Here is a 25,939-nt window from a genome sequence, read left to right as displayed (position 1 = left end):
ACACTCTGTTCCCTGCTTTAGATGGATCAAGCCCTCTGAGCAATATGCGACCCTATGAAAGGACTGAGCCACTGCTTACTCCTGCTTGGGTGTGGCAGGGTTCTCTGCAGATAGATATTGCTTGTTCGTTTCCCAACCGCTCAGACCCGGATAATCACACAGAAACTATACTCATTACAACACTATTTGGCCAATTTCTCAGGCATATTCCTAGCTAACTCTTACATCTTAAATTAACCCATTTCTACTAATCTATATATCAGCACAAGGCTGTGACTTACAGATAAGGGTCCGGTGCCTGTCTCCTTCGGCAGCTACATGGTGTCTGCTTTACTCTGCCTCCCCCCCCCCGCCCATATATCTGTTCAGATTTTGCCCCTGGCTTTGCTCTGCTAAGCCATTGCCCGAAACAGCTTCTTTATTACCAATGGTAAAAAAAACATATTCACAGCATACAGAGGGGAATTGCACTTCAGTGCTCCAAATGTTTCTCCCTAGCTGTGGCTAGCAGCGCGGTACTAGTCATCATTTAAATGATGGATGTGATTGGTTCATTATTCCAAGGGGACAGCCATCAAGTAATTACACATGGTTTTGCCTCTGAGTACGTGGGCCTGCTGACTCCCATATAAACCCCAGAGATAGCAGTCCTCTGAAACTCTGGCTTTTGAGTATCTGGGGAACTTCCAAGTGGTAGCAGGTGGCTTATCTAGAAAGTGGCACCTATATCTTCGTGTTCAATAAGACTTTCGTCCCCAAGGAACATAGTCACTTTGTGACTTTGTTTTTCTCTTCAGTGTACTTTGTTAGAGAGCTTTTTGTGTGATTAAAAAGTCTACAGTCTCACACATTCTAGTCATATCTTGATGTGCATAACAGCTACTGTGTTTTCCTTTAAGTGAAGATAGTCCCAGAGGAAGGCTCTCTATTGATCATGTGGACAAAGACATTATGGGCAATGCCAAAAAGTAGAAACAGCTTTGGACCCCAGTAAAATTAACACAAATCCTCACAAGTCCTCACAACACTTCTCCTGGCTGCCGCAGGCAGCATTTCTTCAGTACCGGCAGCTGGGAAGAGCAGTGACAGGCACATGCGCACAAAAGCAGCGCCTTTGTTGCAGCTCCAGGTGAGCAGAGGTGTCCTTTGTGCCGCTGTCTCCACAACCACTTGTAGTCATAGTTGAACCTGCCTTCAGTTCAGTAACACAGTTTTCGTTTGGTTGGTTGGTTGGTTTGAGGCTTTCTGTGTCTTTTATTGAATTACGTTCTAGCAAGATTTTGCTCTCTGACTTTGGTCTGTGTGCATGTGGAAGGCTGTTCTCCCAAGCAACAGAATGAAAGGATATGGGACAGAAATATGCATCCATCACTCCTGAGAACACAGCCTGGTGCTGGCTCAGGCAGGTGATCGTGAGAGCCTCTTGGGATCCAGAAGACTTCTGGTCCTGGAATAGCTGGGAATGATCAGGCAAGCCCCTGCCATAGAGGAAGATGCATGGCAGCAGCTGGGGAGAGTAACATTTGGACCATGATGACAGCAAGATGGTGCCTGGGAAGCCCTACTCTCTGGTTTGGAGAGCCAAATGACGGGGGTTGGATGTAAGATGGTGTCATTAAGAGTTCTGGAGAGACAGAATCATTAAATCTAAAGCCAAATGACCGTGTGTTATGTATGGGGAAGATGCTCCTCCCGTGCTCATGACAGCAGCCTAGTGACTGTCAGGAAACTCTTCTCTAACACATGCTTTAAAGGGGTAAATGCAGCCGGGCGGTGGTGGCGCACACCTTTAATCCCAGCACTCGGGAGGCAGAGGCAGGCGGATCTCTGTGAGTTCGAGGCCAGCCTGGTCTACAAGAGCTAGTTCCAGGACAGGCTCTAAAAAAGCTGCAGAGAAACCCTGTCTCGAAAAACCAGAAAAAGAAAAAAGAAAAAAAAAAAATAAAGGGGTAAATGCTAGACCTCAGTTTCACATCGGCTTTCAGAACAGGCACAGTTAAGACCAAACCTTAAACATTAATGGGAACACACTCTTTCCTCTAGGAAGTTAAGAAATCTGCTGCTAAGCCTAGACTTTTCTGTGGCTTTGCCTCCCTCTCAGAGAGCTGGGCATTATCTGTTCCGTTTCATACTCCCAGAATCCTTCAGGGTTTTATATGATGAAGTGCTTTCTGGAAAAGAGCCAGGCTTCTCAAGAATTTTGACATTACAAAAGGCTCAGCCTTAACTGTAGGGCCAGAGAAAAGTACAAAGCCTAAAGAGTCCAGACCCAAGGCAAAAACGACCGCAGAGGGACCTCTACCTGAAAGTGTCAGGGATTGACTAGTGATGTCTGTCGCAGGCATAAGGTAAGCCGTTGTGCGTGCTGTTGTGCAGCAGGAGTGTGCATGAGTATCTCTTGACCCTGTAGTTAACGGCGCCTCCCCAAAAATGGGAAGTATGGGATAGATAGGAAGGAAGGAGGAAAACCAAAGGCATTGATGTTTGATCTTGGGTCCCTTTTGGCTCTTTTCCCAGGAACAGGGTGAGGAAATGAAAAACCTCGAACAAGGGCTCTATTTTGTTTCTTCTTGCACTGATATGGACTGTTGTCAGTCATTTCCTGTGACCCGAGACCAGTGTAACTGTGACTGGTATTGAAAGGCTTTAAAACATAATCAAAGTAAAAACAGCTGTTGCTAGAACAGCCTACGTGTGCAGTCATACCTGCTGTTTGGTTTGTAATATCAGAGCATATTAGCATTCTGTGGTGCTCGGCATCTGTAAAACAGGGACGATACCAACCCTCTGTGCATTTATGAGTCTCATAGGCAGAAGCCACAGCTTACAGGTAGGAAGTAAGACTTTAGTCAAATGACCTGTCTCCTAAATACTGCAGGCAGGATAGGCACTGCTTCTTAAATATCCCTTCAGTCAAAATACTGCTACTTACAGTGAATGCAAAACGTGAATTCAGTGGTATTTGACAGACATTAGTATTATAATTGATTTGCCACCATGTTAAAAAGCTTTGATAAGAGCCCTTGTACTTTATTTCATTATATATGGTAGTGATGATAATGAGCTCAGTAGTTACTCCATTTAGATAGCCATACTGCTTTTTCTCACCTTAAACTGAATTACAATCCAGAGCAGCAGTTGATGTGTTTCCCTTTTTAGGCTTTTCAGTCCAAATTCCCACTGGGGTTACTGCCGCCATTAGTCTGCCATGTCTGGCAGTGTATGTTGATCCTGTCATGCAGATGAGTATACGATATCTATTTTATAGTCTGAACCAAATTATACAGGCTTTTCACCAGTTAACTTTTGAACAGTAATGACTCGACAAATGTCCTGGCTTTATTATATAGGCTCTGAGTTCTAATTCATCCTTCACCGAAGTCACTCCTGCAGCTTCTGGAAGTCCTTTAACTTTTGTCTGGGTTTTTCTTGGTAGCTAACCACAGTACGTGGAGACTCCTTCTAACCCCTCTTCCCTGTCACTGCTTATGAACTGGCCACAGAGCCACGGATATCAACGGTCATCATCAAGCCATTTACTCTTACTTTCTTGTTGCTATCATAAAATTCCCTGGCCAAAGGCAGTAAACCCTCAAAACCTCTCTCCCCAGTGATTCACTTTCTCCATAGAGTCTCTGCCTCCTAAGGATTCCACAACCTTCCAAACAGATCAACTGGGACCCATGTTCAAACATGTGAGCCTATGGGAGACATGCCAAATCAAACCAGAACACCGCCTAGAGCCATTTCAGCAGTGCCCTTTGGTGGTTACAGCTCCTGGGCAGAGCTGGGGAAGAACCAGCCTTACCACATAAACACAGAAATGGCAGCCAACCTTTTAATTAAAATTGGCACTTCTGGACCTCCTGCTGAAGACTGCCAGCCTGACTTTACATAATGACAATTATGACCCTGAAGATCCAGGAACTCTCTGAAAGTGGCTGAAAACCAGTTTTTAGCATGTTTGAATACTAGCTTAATGGCAATAGAACGTTAACTGTGTGGTATTTATTATGCTCAAAATACTCAACTTATTTTAGACAGGCTTCTGCTAGTATGAAAGCAAATTAAAGCAGTTTACCATCAGTTCTGCTGAATTCCCCTCACTGCCTAGTCACAAGTAGCAACCGTGCCACCAGCAGTGGGCATATCTGTGCCAAGTGCAATTACTTCAAATACAATTCCATTTATTCATAGGGAGGACTGTTGCTCCCCATGAGAACTTAGTTGAGGAAAGAAAAAGCATATAGGTTTATGTTAATTATATACCACATGCTGGAGATTTGAGTTTAACAGGAATGCAGCCTTTTCCTCCCTCTCTCCAGCACCATGGACAGAGCCATCTTTTGACAGCACGCGGACTCTGTAGGCACCTTCAAGTTATATAAGGATCACCAGCTCTTGGGTTGTTTGTAGCCCAGTGCTTTGTTGGGGTTGCCTTGTGAAAGTGGGTGCCTTTTCTTTGGATTTCAGTTGATAATAATATCTATTATCAGTTGATAATAGACTCCCAGAGTATAGAAATGTATTCATTGAAATTATAATGTTCATTAAAAACTCATTGTGTGCCAAGCATTATGTTGCACGCATAGGCCTTATTTGACTATTTTTCATTGGTGGAAATTGGTAGAGAAGCTTCACCTTAAAGAGATTAAGCAAATGGTCCAAGCTGCTTCAGTAAGGAACAGATTTGAACATTTTGTTTTAGACATTGCGTCCTGTGTTTTTGCTATCATAGCCAGTGACTAAAGAATGGGGAATAATTATTCTAGAACCTAATGGGTATTGATCATGCTGCTGTGGTGGGAAACTGGCAGGAAGAGCGGGCAAGAACATACTATGGAAGGCAAGAAAGAGGGGTAAACTCACTAGGTTTCCAGTTCTATAAAATCTACCAAAAGACACTGGATTTTTGGTCTCTGATGTTAACTCGAGTCATTCTGTTGAATGGTTGTGTGGAAACAAACCACTGTGGTGTAGGCCACAGAGAGTGGGTGGAAGCAGAAGCAGCCATAGGAAGGATAGGGATTTTTCTTAAAGCTGTGTCACTAGCCACAGGTGACTGTCTAGCTTCAAATTTATTAAAATTAAATAAGCTTTAAATTGCTTTCTTAAAGGCATAGTTTATATGCTCGTCAGCCACATATGACTGTGTGTTGGGCAGCATAGATTTAGAACAAACCCATTGTTACAGAAGTTTCTCTTTGGTGACACTGCTCCAGAGAATAGTGTTCTGCTGGTAGAAATGACCCGGGAGAGGAAGAGGTTGAAAATGCTGGAAGAGAACAGTCTCATAGAATCCCACTAGAATTGGGAGGAGATCGGGTGATAATTGGATCCACCTGCAGGGATGGCCTTTCCTCTGAGAGATTCTCTCAAGAGAAGCTGGGCTCAGATGCAAACTGTGGTGGAAAGGGGAGGGTGTTGTCCTTTGACTTCTGTTATTTACTCTATGAAATAAGAGACCCAGCCATTAGTCAGCAACAAGATGGGAAGGCCAGTGGGGAGATCTCAGAGGAGGCTGGCCTGAACATGAATGTTTGTCATAATGCCAGAGAAGGAAGGCAGCCCAGAAATGCAATAGCATAGTGGACAACTCCAGAGACATTCAACTGGAAAGCTGTATGAAAGGGCACTCATGGCTTGGGGTTGCGTGTGACGACATAGATTAATACTGCTGAGTCAGAACCCCTGAGGAGATGGAGAACTAATGGAGCTGAGCATGGAGAATCTAGTCAAGACATGGACTGAGGAATGCCATGTTTGGTCCTGCCATTAGGAAGGAGTTACTGAAATTCGTTCCTGAAGTAGCCCAAGATTCAGGCTGAGCATACATAAAGTAGTTGTGTGGTGGATTGTTGTTCTATACTTGATAGTTACCTTGTTTATTTCAAATTTCAGCAGCAGTGTAAAATGTTAAGCCAATTTTCTTAATCCTGCCTGCCGTTTAAAATGCTTAAATCCATTTATGCAACACAAGAGATGAGATTATATGATGCACTAGAGTTTAATTCCTTCTTATGACATCAGTCCTCAATCCTGTGGTTAATCAGAACCAAAAAAGTATAATAGTTTTTTTATTCCAGAATTATTATTGTGTGGTTGTTCATAGAGGCATATGTGGCTCATTCTACTTATATTCTCATAACTAAATTTTACTTTAGTTAGCCACAAAATACTCTGAAGGAATATTTTCCTCTAATTTTTATATTTGATTTATGGAACAGTTTGGGAAATACTAGCAACCACTTTACTTACAAATGAACTGCCAAAAATTAGTAGTGTTACCATGCGTGATTAGTTGCAATTAATACTAGAGGTGAACTGTTGTTAATTGCCATTTTGCATTCTTAGTTTCCCTCTGGCTTGGTTAAACATCCATTTTTCAGGTACAAAGAGACTGTCTTCTCATTCCCAGGGATTTGGGGGGATAAAGGTTAAAATTTCAGACGCTCAGTTTCCCTGGTTCAAGGCACTTTGTACAGAATTATGTTACCTGGGCACTTTCTTTAAAAAAAACTTCCATGTCCAACCTTTTGAAATGAATTTAGTTCCTATGGAAACTCATCACTGCTGCAGATAGTGCCCTTATCCATGAGAGAAGACTGATTTTGTGATTTTATAGCATGACTTGGGAAGTGGGCATTAGGAATGTGGGTAGTTGTGCTCCTTGGCTGTGAGACCGCTTCGTATTGGAGTCTTCGTATCTGAAAGCAGCCTTGTAAATGCCACCACCTGTGCTTTCCCTGTGCGGCCAGAGTAGGTAAGTAGGGACTTAGTGGAAGCTCGAGCTTTGGATTGTTTTTTTTTTTTTTTTCTCCCTTTACTGCAATAGGAACTTGTGAGGAGGCAAGGGATATACGAGCTACATGGGAAATAAAATAAGCTTGGGGGCATGGAGGAAAAGGAGAGCCGTGGTTGGCATTTTGTGGGCTATTCAGTGAGAATTCATGTTAATGAGCATGAGCGAGGCAGTTGAGGGCAGACAGTGTAGGAGGCTACCTCAGAAGTGCAATGCACAATAGGCTAGTATAAGGGCGGGGAAACTGAGGAAGGGATAGAAGCAGAAAGCATTTCAGAGGAAGAACTAATAACCACAGCAGCAAACATACCAAAGTTTCAGGCAAGATACTGTGATAGAATTGTAACTGATAAAAATAGGAAGAGGGAAAGGAGGGAGGGGCGGTGGGTGGGTGCAGCCCAGTGGTGGAGTACCTGCTTAGCTCCTAGGTTTAGTCGTGAGCATTATTGGTAAAGGGCTTTTGTATAAGCAAATAGAACGAGTCACGCAGGTCTAGCTTGAGGCTTATTATAGAAATCTCACCGGGAGAGGGACTCCGAAAGCACTGGCAGCTCTAGCCCTGTTCCGAAGGGTAAGACTGCTCTGTCTGACAGAACTGAGCTCACTGCAGCCTGAGCTCTGGGAGCTGCTAAGCCCGGAAGAGGGTGATAGAAAGTGGTGCCTGGGAGGCAGAGGCAGGCGGATCTCTGTGAGCTTGAGGCCAGCCTGGTCTACAGACTGAGTTCCCTCCAAAGCTACACAGAGAAACCCTATTTCAAAAAAAAAAAATCAACTCTGCACACATAAAAAAGGAAAGAAGACTTCTCCAGAAATGGTGGATGGAGTGAGTCGGAGATCAGAGCTTTGGGAATTACTTAGAATTAGGAGAGGAAAGGGGATGATAAATCAGAAAAGACCAACTAGGAAGAATTCCACAGGTGGAGGAAGCCCCAGGCTTCTCTAAGTTTGTTGGTAAACTGCTACCGGTGCCTTGACCTGTGACTTTCCTAATTGGGTTATTTCTATTTTTCTTATGAAGTTCTGCATTATTAAATCTGAAGGATTTATACCAGATTTGTGCTGAGGGTTGATGTAAATGGAGCCAGTATGAGCTACTCTCAGGTTTAAGGTTTGTCGTGGTGGAACTGTGAGCCTCACACCTATTGTCTCAGGGTTAGCTCAGGGCCATGAAGCCCACGCAGGCAGATGTTATGGTTAGGAATTGCTCTGCCTCGGTGTCCAGGAGAGGGACAAAAGCTTTCTACAGCAGCTTCCCAGGTCATACAGAATGTCTCTCGGTAATAGACCATTACATTTTAGATGAAATATTTCCTTATGAGCAATCCATACACATGATGGAAATTTTAACTTTCATATGCAAAAGTAAACCTCTGTACGGATTCTAGCCACCTATCCATTTTTCCTCCTGGGAAACAGCTGCTAGTTCCAATTGCTTTTTTGCTTTTTTTTTAAAGATGTATTTCCTGCATATATCAGCATATAGATGTTATATGATTTTAAATTGAATTTGCGCACTTCATGAGCATACGCAGAATAAATAAATCATGGTTGACCAATATCTATAAACTCCTATTTTTTTAATGTATTTTGTGCCAGATTTTCTCCATTTCCCACTAACCATTACCCAGCTATTAATTATGGTAGCTGAGAGTGGGACATTAACTAGAAATACTAGGCATTCCATACAGGAGCAAAGCAGCAGCTAGGAGTCAGTGGCAGATATGCCCCTGCTCTGGGTGTATTTGCTTTGTATAGAAAGATGTCTAATGGGAGACGCCTTCACTTTCTGACTGGAATGCTCCCCTAGCTCACCTCTGACCTACAAGGCAACCTTGTTCTTCCAAATCCTGCTGGATGCCTGTCATCTCCGCAATCATCTCCAGCCAGGCTTAAGCCCTCCCTTTCAGATTTGGCCATTGTAAGATGGAACATAAGAAAGCTTCTCTGCAGCTGGTAACCCTCTCCCTTATCTCCCAAGTGTCCCGGTATATGGAACAGTCCGAGCCACCCTAAGTCACAACCTCTGTTGCTCCACCACTTACCACTTCCCTGCCGTCTGGCTCCTGTCATGTGACGTGCATCCTGTTCTCTCTCCAGATTGCTGGGGACCACATTCCCTGGCCCTTTATCACTTTCGTTCTTTTCAACTATCTTTCCATCGTGGACCTCCATCCCAGCCTTATGACGCTGCACTATGCCATTGCCTTTCTATTCTCAGTCCTCAACCGTTCCATCTTCCTTCCCTGACCCTTCCCATCAGAGTGTTGACAAGACTCAGCAGTCCTCCCTGTCTCTGTCTCCTTGCCCCATTCCTCTTAGTAACCTGTTTCCTCTTTACATCTATGTACTACTTCATGGACCAACTGGTAGACCTACACATACACATACATCCACATCTGTTCCAGTCATTCATGTTAGAACAACTTTTTCATTGTTGAGAAAGGCCAGTAGTTTCCGTTCTCCTGCTTAATAAAGCCTGGACTGTATTATCATACTCCCCATAGCCTAGCCACTTCCTGCGTAGCACCACCTCCTTCATGCCCACCCTACCCCAACCCCGTGACACTCTGAAAGTTCTGAACATTCTAGACGACTCTTGAGCCTAGACCTTGGCTCACACAGGCCCTCTTACAGTCCACCCTTTAGTTAGAGGCCTTCTAAAATCCTGCCTCTTCTCTTCCAAGAGTCTAGAGCCGAGCCTTCCTTCTCAGAACAGTTGTGACGCTTACCACTTGCAGTATTCCCTTAACACTTAGGGTACCTCGTACTCCATGTGACCTTGACAATGTCTAAGCTCAGAGGAATAAACTTAATACCCTCACTGCCCACTACATAGTGTCTACAACTGTCATGCCTGTGTGGCATTCTGTCTGACTGACAGCCCTGTATCCATGGGCGGTCTCCCTATTCTAGTGACAGACCTAAGCATCCTCTCATTTGAACAGTCCAAACAGATGGAAGGAAGACAGAAGGCTTGACTCTGCCCTCTTCCCAACTACCGCCTCCTCCACCCTACATTGTCAACACTTTGACACTTAAAGGGCAAATCAATCTGGGTAATTTTTTTTTAGCCTTTACTTGTCACTAAAATAAATACATTTGCAGTTTTTTCAGCAAAGGGAGCCCCGTACTTTCCTTCCAGTGTGTATCTGGTATTTGGATCTTGCTTCTAAAATGTAGTGAAAGAAAGTACCATGTAACTGATGCAACTCTGGCTATGGACTTAAATGCTGCTCTTATCCTAATTTTTTTAGGATATGTCACAGTCTTCATTGAGATATGTGACAGTTTTTAAATTTTTTAACTTAAGCTATTCATGTCTTGATATTAAAAGTACTTGCTTAAATTTGATCATAGCAGGGAAAAGGTAGAGACACCAGGATGCATAGGTAACTGAAATTTCACCACCGTTATCCCCACCCCATCTTCCTGCAGCAGAGGAGTATTAAAAAATTCATCCCAAAGAGTAATTCTTTTTTTTTAATTAGAAGCTTATCATAAGGGTGTGTGTAACTGTTTAAGCCCAGAGTGCTGATTCCATACTGTCCAACAAGGAGATTTGTGGTTCTCCGGTGTTGCACTAGGCAAATTCCAGTGATTAGAAGGATTTAATAAGACAGGTGAAGTAGGTATGGAAAGGGCATCTTGGGAAGTTGTGTTTGATAATTTTCTTAGAAGATCAGCATTTCATTGCAAGCATCCTATGTTAGAAAAACTCAGAAGAAGTCTAGGGGAAATGGACCAGTAAAATGTTTGTCACACAAACAGGATGACCTGAGGTTGAGTTCACCAGCACTCACTTGAAAAACCTGGGTGTCAGTGGCAGAGTGGACAGGTAATCTTAGTGCTGTGAGAGAGGCAGCTGGGAGTGGGAAAACAATTGAGCAAGACACCCACCATGCGCTCCAGGCCTGCACAGACACTCACATGTACATGCATGCAGCATGCAAACACATGGCCAATGAAAATAGAAAAAGCTATAAGACTGCCAGAACTACAGCCATTTGACACCTGTCATCACGTTTCCCCAGTTCTCTCTCTTATGAACTGGAGGACTGTCTTCAGGAAGACTGAGGTATGGAGGGTGGTGCCCTTGAAGATCTTGGGATTAAAGTTGTCTCTGAACAGCTCTAATGGTGTGCATTCTACTGCCCTGTTCATGATCTCTTTCCTCTTGGCTTGAGTGGTGTGCTCAGCCACTCCTTCTGTTTTCCTCTAAATGACCAGTATAATTTCTTTTTTTCTCCAGAATTCTCTCCTAATTTTAGTCAGTTACTCTGTGCCCCTAGACCCTTCTACAATCTCGGATTTATCCAAATTTAGTCATTGGCCAAAGACTGAATTATCTGGTTTTCTTCTTCATGGTAACATCAGTATAACCCATAGGAAGGTTCCAGAAGGCACTTTTCTGGTAGGGAAAATAATGAGTGCTGAAGAGCCCTACCAATTAAAAATTACCACTGGTCTGTCCAAACTCAGCTTCTGCCGAGCCTTGACGTCATTCTTGGCGGGTATGAAACTTGGCTTCTGCTTATGTCTGTGTGGAATCTCTGGTTGACTTAGGACATCTAAGTTCTTACTGCACACAGCTGCTCCCACCTCTGCAGACTGAGCCTGTGTTAACACATATCATAACTACACAGTCAAAACTTTTTTTCTGAGGGAAAGCAGAGTATTTAGAAGGCTTACTGTCATATGGTTATGGATGTATTTACAACCCAAGTTCAAAATCTCTATAGTCTAGGTACACTGGACAGTTTGTTTCCCTGTGGACTTGAAAAATAGCCTAAGGGATTCTTAAAGCCAGCACTTAGTTGCTGTTTGCCAGTGCTGTTTGTCCTCTGGAATACTGTTTGGCTCTTTTCCAAACCAGGCCCCTGTCAGTGCCTGGTGCTGTGTTTATACCATTATCCTTGGGTCACATTTTAAGCCTCAAGTACACCTCTGTTCTAGACTGTTGGCAAGTTCACATCTCATTCATCAGCTGCTACCGTGTTTGACATGTAATGAATTCTCAATAATCATTTCTGGATTAATCATATTTATAGTAAGAGTGACTGAGTGGATGAAAGAATTCATGAATCAACCAGATCCTCATATTTTCCATCCTTGAACCAATATTGTGAACATTTCAAAGTAGCATCATGGAGAAATGGAAGTAAGTCATAAAGCCATGGGTTAAGATGACTTTGAACTAGCGTCAGCTTCAGTTCTGTGTGTAATACAGATACATGTATTTAAGAAGAAGCTGGGGCTGATGTATCATGTACGCTTAGGTTGTCATGTTCCCAGACGTCTAATTAAAGAATTGCTTTACAGGGTGTCAGATAAGAGGCATCGCTGTGCTTATCTTTAATATGATAGTGCGGTTAACAGGGCCGCCCTCTTACTAAGCTGTTCAAGGCTGTGTAAGGCTACTTGTCTCCTTCAGTGTCCTCTGTAGGTTCAGCTTATGTCCTGGAACATCTCTTCATTGGTCTAATGGTGTGCACTCTTAGGACACCGAGACTGACTGCACTGGTCTAATGGTGAGCACTCATTATGAGTAGTGGTCTGCCTGTCAGCCCGGCTGTTAAATTAAGTCAGTACTTTTCAACCTGTAACTCTTAACCCCGTGGCAAACCTATATGCCCAAAAATATTTACATTATGATTCATAACATTAGCAAAATTACAGTTATGAAGTGGCAATAAAAATAATTTTATGGTTGGAGTCACCACAACATGAGCTGTAATAAAGGGTCGCAGTATTAGAAAAGCTGAGAACCTCTGAACTAAATACTGAGCTATTTGTAGTTGAGATCCATGCCACTTAGTCTTATGCTGGCAGGGGATCCTGACTGTTTTTGTGTTGTGATGATAGACAGCAGCATAGTAGTTGACACTGCATTAGTAATTGTTGTGGGGCATCGTGAATTGTCAGTTTTTAAGATATTACATCACAAGATGCTTATGGAAAAAAATGGAAAACAAAGCAGGCACCTGTTAGCGGTCTTTGGCCTCTAATATGTAATTATGAAAATTTGAGTAAAGCTCAGATAGAGACATCATTCATGAAATGGTTAGCAGTTACTAAGAATGCCAGATATGCTTGAAATTTTTGAATCTTGTATTATTAGGAAGAGACTGTTTACATTTTATTGTGAAAACTAATATGAGGATACCATAAGGTAAAGTACAATGAAAATGTAATAAACTGACTGCATTTTAAATCCTTTCTTTTCATTGAATTTTGTGATAACTATTATGAATGGTGAAAAATAGTAACATTTATGTATTGGCAGTGGGCATAGGCTTAGTGTTGCATTTTGGAAAAAGCAGCACTACTGACCATTGGACTAACATCTAAAGAACAGTTTGGTATGGTTTAATGATAGTTTTGGGGCTATGCCTTAAGAATGGGAGGTTTCATTTCACGGCCATGTTCCATGAAGCATCTGACCTCATGAAAGCTGCATTGTTGGGTCCTGTTAAGAAAACAGTGTTCCCTTTAGCATCAGGTGTCTCGTTAATTCATATTTTCTCCCCCTCTCACAGGGTACTTCCTGGTTAACATACAAGAAAACGATCCTTTGTGTCTGCACTCACAGTGAATGACTTTTGTGTTCCCCAGAGCTTTGAGAATTCTGACTGCTGCTTGTCACCACATGAGTTCTTCTGAACTATCTCCATACATTTCCTTCTCTGAAGTTAGCGTATTCTGTGTGCCGTATATATTAGCAGAGCTAAAAAGGCGGATAAGTAGTTTCTTCAAAATTTGAAGCTCTGACTCCCATCAAAGAATATTCTAAAACATGAAAGTGGGAGAGGCATCAGTGAGGCCCGACAGCTAGAGAGCTGGTAACCACGTTACAGCGTTTGAGGGCCTGAGAGGGCTGCTGGGTACTGCTAACATAAGCCGCAGCCGCACCCACAGCGTTTCCCCTCTCTTTCACCAATTATTCATCCTTCCCAAAAGGCTCCTAAGGAAATAACCTGACATGGTAGTGATACTTTTATGTCATCACCACGTGGTTGGAAAATTAGAAACAGCCTGACTCTCTTTCTGGTCTTTTTTCCAAGGGATCAATTATGAGCAATTATGTTGTGAGTGTAATAAGAAAAACCTCTGAGTATATTTTCCTAGATGCTTTTCAGTATTGTCATTAAGCATTAGCTACAATGGGAACGTCTTTCTGGCTCCCAGACGCCACAGGAAGAAGAATGCTCTCCTGGGGTTTTGTTCTTGGGTCTCATATTTGGGACTCCAGTTCTTCCCATGTGTCCATCCTCCAGCCCCTTGGCCATGCACTGAGGATATGGATGGTGTGAAACCCAACATTCAGAAGACAGAGGGAGGTGGATCTCTGTGAGTTCAAGGCCAGCCAGGTCTTCCTACCAAGTTCCAGAATAGCCAGGACTACATAAAGAGACCTTGTATTAAAAAACAAAGCAACTATAACCAATAAAAGGTAAAAGAAATGAGAGAAGATGGTGAGTTCTATTAAAAGTTCCCAATGATTTCATAAGTAAAAAAAGTGTTTTTTCTTATTAATAGTTCCTTTTAGATCAACTTGTTTTTGGATAACTGTCTTGCTTACTACTGTTCTGTGTTTTTCAAATTTGACCTCATCTTGCTTTTATCTTGTCAGTTATCATTCCTTCATTCAACCTTTCTTAAGTTGTTTAAATGTCCTTTTCAACTAAGATTTAATTTTCCAACCTAAATATCTTGGAGGTCTGCCTTTTCTTATTTTTGCCTAATAGTGGCTTTTTCCTTCAGCAGGCATGAAAACAGCCAGTAGAAGTCAGTGCTGACTCTGCTTGTATGAAGAGCTTCTCATAATGCGTATTGGAAATGTCTTTGAAGCCCTTTTCCTGAATGAAAGGTGCCATGGCTTGTGCTTTATGGCCTTCTAATGTAGGATGGTAATCTCATTTAGCATCTTCCAAAGTAAAAACAGTGCATTAGGACAGCACAACATGCCCTGCAGATCAATACAGATGCAGATCTGCGCCATTCAGATGAATCCAAGAGAAATGGACCCGAGTCTATGGAGGACTAGGGGCCAATTATGCTGATTTCCACTGTTCTTTCCCCCACTCTGCATCTGGTCATCAATACAGGCTAAAATGTATACAAAAAGGATTTCAGGTGATGGTCACACAGAGAACAGTCTACCAGACAGGAAATCAAGGGCTTGGAAGCAAGGACTAGTATTGATTTGTGGTGATAAAAGTATATTTTGATACACATCAAACCATAAATAACTCATGAACTTGAACCTGCATGACCGAGGGCTCAGCTCAGGATTAGTGCTTGTGTGTGAGTTGCACTGCTGCTTTCTAAAGAGGGGGTGGCATTAACGAGCTACCTATTGCAGTAGTCTTGAAAATATATATACATAGGTGTGTGTGTGTGTGTGTGCGCGTGTGTGTGCGTGTGTGTGCGTGTGTGTGCGCGCGCGCGCATGCGCGCACGCGCGCGCTACCTGTGCGTCACTAGGGAAGAGTCATGGGTCTGCTTGGGCCTATTTTTATTCCCCACCACCTTTCTTCTGCCCTAGACTTGGTCTGATTTCAGCATTGGGACAGAAACACAATAGCTCGGCTCTCCTGTGTGAATCGTTAGCATTGCCAGCCATTTATTTGCTGCATTCAGCTAACCTGATGCTTAGTCTTACTTTATTCAACATTTATCCAGACACAGTCTTGCTGTCACCAGTTGGTCAGTGGTTTTCAGAGGCTTTGCTTCTGGAAGCATAGCCGACTCCTTTTTGACGCTGATGTTCATTTGTCGGGGATTAGGGAAGCTCAGGTCCAGAAAAATCCACAGATATCCAGAGCATCAAAGGCTTAAAAAGAATTGAAATCCCTGGAGTTGGACTTAAGCTCTGTTCTCAGGTGTTAGACAAAGTGGTGACGTAAAGAATGAAAAGTGAAAGCGGGGGGGGGGCACATCTGGATCATTTGTTCCCCTGCCACATCTGGATCATTTGTTCCCCTGTGTGTCTACTTCCGTTCCGGGGTGGTGGGAAGGAGATTGCCTAGGGGACAGTCACATGGTTTGCATTTCCACTCCAGCAAAACATACATTAACTTATCACGTTGGGTAAAAGTAATGAGGAAACAAACCGTCACCCAAGGGTTTACTTATTGATGGGAACTATCCCCGTGTTCTCTAGGGTTTTTGTGTTTAGAACCCATTAAACTTAAAAGAATGCTACTTCAGGGTTATATGGAAATAACAAATTTAAATTTTAGAGACAGAACTGATAGGACTGGAAGCTTTTTTTTATTAAACTAACTAATTTTTTTTTTTAAAAAAAATACAAATTCCTAGATTAATGATTGTTTTGCGTTGTTTTGTGTGGTTAGTCTTTATAACTCAAGTTCTCCTGTCATACAAACAAGAATATTTTCTGTTTATATAATTCATTTGGCTTATTATTTTCAAGTGTGTATTAAAAGCTTTGTGGAAACATTTATGTTTGGCATGGCATATTCACTGAGAGCAATCCAACTAAAATCTGAGACTTGTAAATATAATTGCAAAAGTTTAACCTGGGGGATTTTTAGATGTTTACCCAGTTTTATTCATTCAACAAGCTTATTATATGGCTTAGGTAAGAACTATCCACATTGAATAGTGAATGTCACAAAGAAAGCAAGACAGTTCCTTGGAATTTACATTCTGGTAAATGTAGGCTGGTGGATTGCACTCGATTATTGTATAGTCCGTGAAATGGACAGAGGGAAAAGTTAAGTGTGGGATGATGGAAGCAGAAAACTAGCAAGAGCTATTCAAAGAAGGTTGGTTATATTGAAAGATGAGTAGGTAGTTTTCAGTTACATAGGCAAAGGTGAGAATTTGGTGCAAAGCATCTCCCAGCTCACAAGCAGTTTGTGACCACAGATGTGAGACCCGTGAGTGGACCCTGAGCATAATTTACCCCAGCTATATCAAGGTACAGGGTCCAACAAGGGCAAAAGGCAGGCAGGAGCCAGATCAGTGTCTCTGCTAGCCTTGCACTTCATTTAAGAAGCGATAGAGAGTGGACTACAAAAAACCATCTGGGTGACCTGTGAAGGCAGGGAGAGAGCCGGGGGTGCTGACACAAAGACCAGAGGTCATTACTTGGATCCAAAAAATGTAAGTACTTAGAATTTCTGCAATAACAGTGAGTATGAAAGACCTTACTGTAGGGGCCAGAGCTTCATGACCTGCTGGCTGTGAGTATGCCAGAGAGAAGTTGGGGCTGGCAGATTCTGACTTCCAGACCAAGCTGTAGAGCAGGAACACTGGTCATTTGTAGGACCTGTGTGTGTGTGTGTTATATAGCCTTTAACCTTGACCATTACAATGAATGAGGATGCCTGTATCAGTTATCCTTGTTTGTTTGTTTTCAGGCGGTATGAATATCATCCAGTCTGTGCAGATCTGCAGACCAAAATCCTCCAGTGTTACCGCCAGAACACCCAGCAGACCCTCAGCTGCTCCGCTCTGGCCAGCCAGTACATGCATTGTGTCAATCAAGCCAAACAGGTGGGTGTGCGTGCTGCCTGGACACCTGAAAAGTAGAAAGCCTAGCTGTCCCTGGGCACTGGCGAGGACCTAACATTTGGGAAAGCTTTCTAAACTCAGCTAGTTTTCATCAAAATTTCTGTAATCAGTTAGCTCTTAAGTTCTATCCAGGTCACTGCCAGAAGAGGCCAGATTCCATAGGCCTAGTGGTTCAGGCATGTGATCCTAGCTGCTGGAGGCTGGGCGGGAGAACCTCATGTTCAAGGACGGCCTGAACAACTTCATGAGATTCTCTTTCATAGTAAAAAGTAAAAAAGTGGGAGCTGTAACTCAGTGGCAGAGTGCCTGTCTGACATGGATTCCAGTCCCTGTGCCAGAACTCTCCTGAACTCTCCCTGTGTTTATTCATGTGCCGGGAGAAAAATACATTAAAAATATACTTCATTGCTCTGAAGTCTTCATCTTTTAATGATTCCAATGATTATATCCTCATTATTAATACCTTACTTACTTAAGACATTTCAAAGCCAGCATGGACGAAGGCTGTAAATGAAGAAGCCAGCAAATTGAGATCCATAAGTAGGAGGAGATCTAGCAGAAATCAAAGAAATCCATCCTTCAGTCACTAATCATTCCCCTACCAGTTGGTAGAGCCCATTAGACCTGTGTTAGTTAGGGTTTCTGTTGCTATGAAGAAACACCATGACCATGGGAGCTCTTACAAAGGAAACCATTTAACTGGCACTCTCTTAAGTTTCAGAGGTTTAGTTCATTGTCATCATGGCAGGCTGACATTGTGTTGGAGAAGGAGCTGAGAGTTCTACATCTGGATCTGTAGGCGGCAAGAGTCTGTGACATTGGGTATAGCTTGAACATGTGAGACCTCAAAGCCCACTCCACAGTGACACAATTCCTCCAACAAGGCCACACTTACTCCAACTAAGCCATACCTCCTAATAGTGCCATTCCCTTTGAAGGCTGTTTTCTTTCCAGCCACCACAAGCTGGGAGGGACATACACACACACACACACACACACACACACACACACACACACACGCACACACACACACAGCCGAGTCATTTAGTAAAGAACTTCTTTCATATGCTTCATGACCCTTCATAATTGCATAATATGACACTCAGGATGCATATTTTCTCTTAATATATGTGCTTTAGAAGTTAATGATATACCTGCAGCAGATTAACAATTTCAGCAGGTCACATAATTGCTTTACAGTTGCATGTGTGTGGTTTGGAGAGACATAAATTGTTGAACTTTTGATCTTTCTTTTGACAGACTAGATCTAGTATTTGAGTTACACAGCATGCCTTCCTGTAGCCCTGTTTGCTCCAGTTATAATAATACCACTTAGTGTAAATTTCCAGCAGTCCATAAATATCTGAAGGGAGGGTCGCTATTGCCTGGTAGCTGGGAAATAACAGTCACATTAAGTGGGAACATGTGATCAAGATATAGAAACCCGTCTTGTCTTGAAAAGTTTCGTTGTTGCTTTTGTCTGTCATTTGCTTATAGCAGTGCTTGCATGACTGAGTATATGTCGGGATTCTTTCCTTTAGCAGTCTTACTAGAGGTAATGCTGCTGATGTTAGTGCGTGCTGTTTGTCGCAGCCACTGATCAGCTCTTAACAAGCCCCCAACCTTCAGTAGCACTACTAGCTGGCACTTGGGACTTGTAGGTGACCTGATAATAGAACCTTGTGTAGGTGGGACTGAGTCGTCATAGGAAAAGTGGCTGTGTCAAGGTGCATGTTTCAAGAGTGGTGTCTGACATGGAATTTCCACAGTGTGATTTCTGGTATTGCTGAAGTGGCAACACTGAGTGCCTTGGAGCACTGGCTCCTACCCTTGCCTGGCGAGATCTTGTTGAAACATACTTAGTCCTGTGGTGTCAATGGGTCCTATATATGGAATTTTAAAAAAGTTAACACACAACAAGATAACATGCCACACAGCACAGTAGAGGGGGAGAGCCTGGTGGGTCTGGGTTTCTAACCAAGTCCTCTCTCTTACTAGGTCTCTCATCCATGAACTGGGTGTTTTCTGTGGTAGTTTCACTTATGCAGAGTACTCAGTACATCTTTGTTCTTCCCAGTTTCAGGATCATCATTTAGGAAAATCATGACATTATACTAGTGATTGGAAAAGCCTGCCATGTGGTTTATTACTTGCAGCTAGCCTGTTCAGAGTATCTAATTTCACAGCTCTATGTCCAGTTATTTGGAAGTGGATGGTAACTGAGTAGTATCAATAAGATGAAAGTCTTGCCACAGGTTGGACAGCACTAAAGTAGCTAAGAACCATGAAACATGGACCGCTTCATTTCTTCAAGCTTTAGGATTTCAAGGCTACTTCAACATCCACTCTTACATGTTTTTTATGACACCCTGTAAGTAGTAGGATTGGTTCTTTCTCCATTTTGCAGTTGAGAGCATTGAAACCCAGGTACATCATGATGGTAAATTTAACAACTAGTTCAAGATGCACCCTGCCATGAAAATGAAACAAAACAAAAATTTTCAAGAGAAACTAAGTGGTGTTTGTTTTTGGAGCAAGTGAGTGTAAGAAGAGACATCCATCACCCGCAAATACAGGTTGAGGGAGTGAGGGGAAAGAGAACAGTAATGGCAAGATGAGAGAAAGGAATGGCGGCAGGCTCCTGAAGTGGTAATCTATTACCACTATAGGTCTATAGGTCACACACAGGACATGAGATGATAGTGCCCATGATCACAGGGGCCACTTGGCCTGCCCTCTGAAAGGCCACATCATGTAGACTTCAGGGACCTGGTACAAGGCTGTGCTTCTGCTCCCTGTGAAGATGATCTAACCTTGAGAGCCCAATTCTGCCTCCCTTATTAGAAGGAAGTTTGTCGGTCCTCACTGCCTAGTGTAGCAGTTCCAGGTAGGCCAGCTCCCTTCTCCTAGCCTTCCAGTGAGGTCCAGAGAATGCACTGGGCATGAGCAGGACAGCAACCATTAAGTCTTCCTCCATTTCCGACACTGTACGAGGGTTTCCCCTGTGGAATCATTACAGTAGTCCACTCCACTTTTACATGACTCATAGGTTGGGCTTTCACAGGTCCCTGGGGTACTGTTTGGAAGACTAATAGATTTTACTGGTAGGAAAATTTCCGGATGTTTCTTAGCCTTACTTTTCCTTTCTTCTTATTCATCTATGCATGGACATTAATCTTCAGCTATTCTTAAACAGTTCCTTGTGGTTTGATGTGAGACATTTCGACGTATTGTCAGTGTATTAAGTTATGTATTCTTCATGATACTAAATTGCTCTAATATCGTTTCTAAGTTGTAAAAGCCACTGGATAGCTATTTAAGGACAGCATTTACAAATGGAGCATCAATTGACATCAACTTGTGTCTGGCCCATACCTGCTTAACCTACTAACTTTCTAAGCTTCCCAATATTGAATTACCTCTTGCCATTAAAGCCTGGTTCCCATTCAGTCTTGCTACAGCTAACTTATATGGGACTTTGTAAACAGGGAAGAGAATAAGAATCCAGGAGTAGATAAGTAGATAATATAAAATGTCCCCAACATCTTTTATTTTTTAAGACAGAGTCCTCTGTGTGTGTACCCTAGCTGGCCCCAAATTCACCATGTGGACCAGACTGGCTTCAGATTCTCAGATACCTGTCTGCCATCTGCATGCCATGTGCTGGGATTAAAGGGGTACAGTCCCATGCCTGGCCGTCCCGCTTCTATTTGGGTGATAGGGTTGGTTGGTTGAGACAGGGTTTCTCTATGTGAAAGTCCTGATTTCGTAAGCTCCCTCTGTAGACCAGGCTGGCCTTGAACTCACAGAGATCTGCCTGCCTCTGTCTCTGTCTCTGCTGGGATTAAAGATGTGAGCTACCAACCACTACCTGGCTTTAACTTCTAATTTTTAAAGTGAAGGAGGTCTGGATTATAGATCAGCATTGTCTCTATTCCTTGTGACCCTAACACTTTCCTTCGGGGTTGCAGGCAAGAATTCTGAGCATTTTAGCGTTTCCCCAGCCCTGTTGGTCCACACCCCCCCCCCAAAAAAAAAGGTGAAGACGCCAACAGGATTCTCATGGAGCAGTCTGTGTTCACCTGACGCGGGGTTATTGGGTGATGCTTTGCCACCATCTCAGATTATTCATGGTGACCAGAACTTCAGTCTTTTTCTTGCTGAACTGAGAGCTTGAAGCTCTACCTGTGAGGACTGATCTGCATTCATTGTGGCGAGCAAGAGGTAGGTATAGGCTCAAGTCTGATTAGTAACAGCACCTTTCATTTTGTGGTTTCTGGGTTTTCTGGGCTTTAGTGCTTTTGCCTCCTGGAGTTTGCTGTCAGCTGCCCTTGTGAATAGTCTGCTACTGTGTGGCCTCAGCTACATACCCTGTCCTCAAGGTCACATTCCTGACAAGGTGACCCAATGGCCAGAGAGGCTAGAAACAGTTCAGTTTCTCCTGAGCCAGGGAAAAACAGCTCTCCCCAAGCTGCCTGCCAAAACATAGCCTGACAGCTAATAAACTCCATTACAAAATGCAAGTGCCTTAGCCCCGGGCTCCTATTGTACCGTGATGTCTCGTACTCTGCGAGGTATAGTCCATGGGAGATGCAAGGCTTTGGAGGTTCAGTGAGATAAGAGTATTTGATGTTAAGAACCAAGACTAAGAGTTGCCCAAGGGCCTGGGGTCAGCATAGGTGCTTGAAGTCAGATAGCGGGGCAGTCAGAGGTCCATAAACTATGCCGGGACTTGAATCAGTGCATAGGCAGTAGCTGGTAGCCAGATACCTTTTCCTTGAGACCTGTTCTCCCTGCTGAACCGTTGAGATCACAGGGGCCCTGGCTACAGAAAGAAGATAGAGTCAAGACCTTGATCACTGAGGCTAGACCTCAATGTTCCCAGTCTTCTCATTTATAAAATGTGAATGAAATTTCCACTGTTGCTAATTCCAGAATAGGTGACTACAAGGTCAGTGGGTATGGAAGGATTTGCCCAGGTAAAATTCCTGCAACCTTCTTAAGGCTGTGTTTTACCTCCCCTGTGATTTGGATTTGTGTTCAGCTGGGTTTCAAAATGTTTCCCTATTATTTTGAGCCTGCAGTGGTCCTGGAAGCATAGGGCGTGACTATTACTTGGAAATCTGGACTCTTGAGGAAAAAAAACTAATGTCAGAGCAGTCTACTCCATGACTGTGAGACTCCATGACTGTGACATGTCAGTCAGGCTCTTGGAGCTGGGGGACCTGGAGATCACAGCAGACCCCACCTCAGCTTCTCCTTTGCACAGTTCTGTAGTGGGAACTGGCTGTATCCCAGCAGAGCTGCTCAGACACATGTGAACCTCACAGGCTCCGAAGCTTAAAAATCATGCGCATGCCCAGCCTCTTCTTGGAGAGTCTGAATTGGAAGTTTAGAAGTAGGGTTCAGGCACCCCAAATTTTCACCAAATCTTGTAGGGTCTGTTTGTTTTCCTTCATGAGAAAGCAGTCATTGTCGCTAGGTATGAGTCCAGACCACCTAGCAGAAGTCTAAACTCACTGCCTCTAGAAATGCATCTAAACTTAGTCTCTGAAGCAAATGGAAGTTGGCTTGGGAAGAAGGCAGAAGCCACTCTAGTGGAAGCGCTCCCTCTCTGCCCTCTGAAGTTGCAGGTGGTCCTGGGTGAGGAGTCATCCCCGCGCTCATGGCAGGAGCCAAGAGTGCACTGAGCCTGTCTCTTGGCTAACACCCCACTGATGGTTCCCAGATCCCCAACCTGTCCAGCACAAAGATAAACTAAGGTCAGCATTGCAGGAAAACCTCTGGCAGTATAATTTTATTGTGTTCCATACATTCTTTGTCATTTGTTAATCTTTGTACTGGGCTGCTGCCGCAGGATGAACCTACTCCTTCTGTGGAGCCTGTCAAATCTAAAGCTGTTGAAACAAGTTGAGTTCTAAGCGTTCATGCCCCCTGCCCCAGCCCTGTTTGTCCTACAAATCTATTTCTCACCTACTTTCCCAGAGTAATACGTTGCTTTATGACATTTTCTCTTTTTTTAAAAAAAAAATTGAATTTAATATATTACCATGGTACTAGATTTTAATTTTTTTCTTAATAGGTATTTTATTCCTAGGGCTCATCTTCCAAGAGTTTGAGCTACAGTATGTTAATGTTTTGTCTCCTTTTGTGGCTAGTTGTATAAACAGTTAATTGCTTGCAAGTTAATTTGAATGTCGCACAGAGACATGGGTGATATGAAACTAGATCTGGGCAAAGTTGACTGGTGTCTTCTACCAAAACAGGGAGACCAAGTACAACCCAGACTGGAGGAGCAGACACTGAAACCAAAACTAGCTAGTTATCAGACCTCCCGATCATGAAGATCAGCACACAGGCAGCAAGGGCTTCTCGTAGAATGTTCTTCTTTCCTTTCCTCGCCCACAGTCCTGTTTTCCCCACCACAGATCTGTTCCTTCGCACCCCTGCATTTCCTGTCTCTCCTCAGTGAAAACTCGGTACTGAGGCTGTGCCTAACTCAGGACCTGCTGCTGTGTTAGCGCCGCCTCCCCCTAATGATGAAACCTTCCTGTGTCCACACCTAATCCTTCTGGGTCTGAAACCTTGGGGAGATTCTGTGTAGTGCCCCTCTGGGACACATATACTCTGGGTGGTCTCTTTTAAAATCCCATATTCTCTGTAATGATTGCCTAGCAGTGCAGGGTTGCTTTTAAATTCCTTTTAAAACTGTCGAGACAGCCAGGGGCTGCTCACTGCTAGGGTAGTCAGCCTCTGCGGAAAAGCCGAGGCTCAGAAACCGGCTGACGATACGACTGTGTAACAAAAATATTTGAGGAAAGCGCTTGAGTTGGTTTTAATAAGTGTAAATGACACACCATCTTGGGTCTCCAGGGCCACTGTTCCTGGTTGACAGTGTGAGCTCATCAGTGGCTGGAACCGAAAGAGATTTTGGAAAAGAGCAGTGTTGATTTGTGAGCCATGGCTTCTTTTGGTAATTTGTGCCGCTATTTACAAAAGGCGGTTCTGCGAGCCCAAATACGCGAATGAGGAGCAGCACTGAGGAGTTTCTTTCTCCACATTAAGATTAAGTGTTAGTATCGCCTTAAATGAAAACAGCGGGATTTTTTTTTAATATAGCTTGCAAAGCTTCCCCCTTCATTCTTTAGGGAATTTCCTATGTTAATTTATGCAGTGTTGAAATCCAACCCAACAGCATCTAGATATAGACGATGCAGGGACAGGGACGGGACAGCCTGAGAGGTACAGTGTAGACCGTCAGTCCTGGGACTCCCTCCAACCACCACCCTGACTACTCCAGCCTACAGCAGGTCTCCGTGCATAGCTCTGATAGAGTAATAACACAGAATGCATATCAGTTTATTCATCTTTTTAAAACCCCAACTTGATGCTGTATTTGTTAATGTCTGACAGCAGTAGAGTGGTTTTGTACCACCTCTGCCACCCTTTGGTAGCAGCTGAGTGCATTATGACAGCAGGCTAGTGGACCAGCCCCTCAGCTTTCCTCCGCACCCCCATGTCTCCAGAGTGAGCCGCAGACTCTGTCAGAGGGACTGGGGGTTTAATACAGGTGGCAGGATGTGTGGTGACTGAGCACAGTGTGCTCTATCCTGATGGTGTCTGGTCCCCATCTTAGCCGGGGCCCAGCTTGTCTTTCTTCAGGAAAGTCTAGCATTGCTGGCAGTCAATGGAAAATTACTCATCTATAATTGCTCAGGGTTGAAGAGGGGAAAATGGCTAAAAGAATCTCTAAGCCCTCAGAGAACCCGTTAACCCGTTTCTTTGTGTTGCACTGGCTGCAGATTGTGTCACAACACTAAAAAGAGGCATATTGTCACCTGGCTGTGCAGGGAGGAGAGCCATGTGATCCATATCAGGCAGGTGGCACAAGGCTTAAGCTTCCCCTTGGTGAATTCAAAAATATATGGGGCCCATGACCCCCAATGCAGAATGGCCATAGAGTACCACTCAATAGGGGCGCTCTCTCCAGTAACCAGAAACCCTAAGTGCGCTCAATATAGACCTGCTTCAGGCTGGCTTCCATGGTGCATGTAGTAAAGAACTGGGCAGTGAGGTTGTCTGTATGTTAGGCATTTACAGAGCACCCACCTGTGTAATTGGAGAGACTTTCACACATAAGTCACAAAGAGGTGAGTCTAGAAGAAATGCTGAGGCCCCGTGCAGTGGCAGACAGTGTTGGATGCACAGTTGGATGTTATATTTTGCCCGCAAACCCAGTGCTGGTAGCAATGCACTCATGCAGTGTGCATTCTCCTGGTCCTTCCGTCATGTGGAGCTTTTGCTTCCTCCCCTTTGCCCTTTATTTTCTCTGGACCTGTGCTTTCCTAACTTCCTGTTTGACTAAAGCAACATCTTTTCTTCCCATTCCTGTATCTCTCATGAGTTTGCCTGCCTGTGAGTCTGTTCTTTAGTGCCCCATGGCCACAGGCCACAGAGGGCCCTCTAATCTCAGACCTGATAATCGGATAACCATGTACGCTTTGTCCTTGCGCTCCTTGTGCTCCATTTCCCTTACCCTCTCCAGTCCTCTTTGTCTCAGATCATTTGACCTTTCTTCCCGGCCCTGCAGCTTCT

General features: G+C 43.6%; 1 protein-coding gene across 1 annotated transcript in view; it reads left to right on the top strand.

Annotated features, from left to right (window-relative positions):
- Chchd3 (coiled-coil-helix-coiled-coil-helix domain containing 3) overlaps positions 1 to 25,939 on the top strand; it is a 270,287-nt gene that overhangs the window by 242,238 nt on the left and 2,110 nt on the right. Inside the window, exon 7 of the mRNA XM_038320000.2 lies at positions 17,191 to 17,326. Within this exon, the coding sequence (XP_038175928.1) occupies positions 17,191 to 17,326 (136 nt within the window). The remainder of the gene's footprint in view (positions 1 to 17,190; positions 17,327 to 25,939) is intronic.

The sequence above is a fragment of the Arvicola amphibius genome, chromosome 2, assembly GCF_903992535.2.
Source record: "Arvicola amphibius chromosome 2, mArvAmp1.2, whole genome shotgun sequence".
Taxonomy (NCBI): Eukaryota; Metazoa; Chordata; class Mammalia; order Rodentia; family Cricetidae; genus Arvicola; species Arvicola amphibius.
Note: the sequence above shows the minus strand (reverse complement) of the source record. Positions and strands in the feature narration are given on the sequence as shown.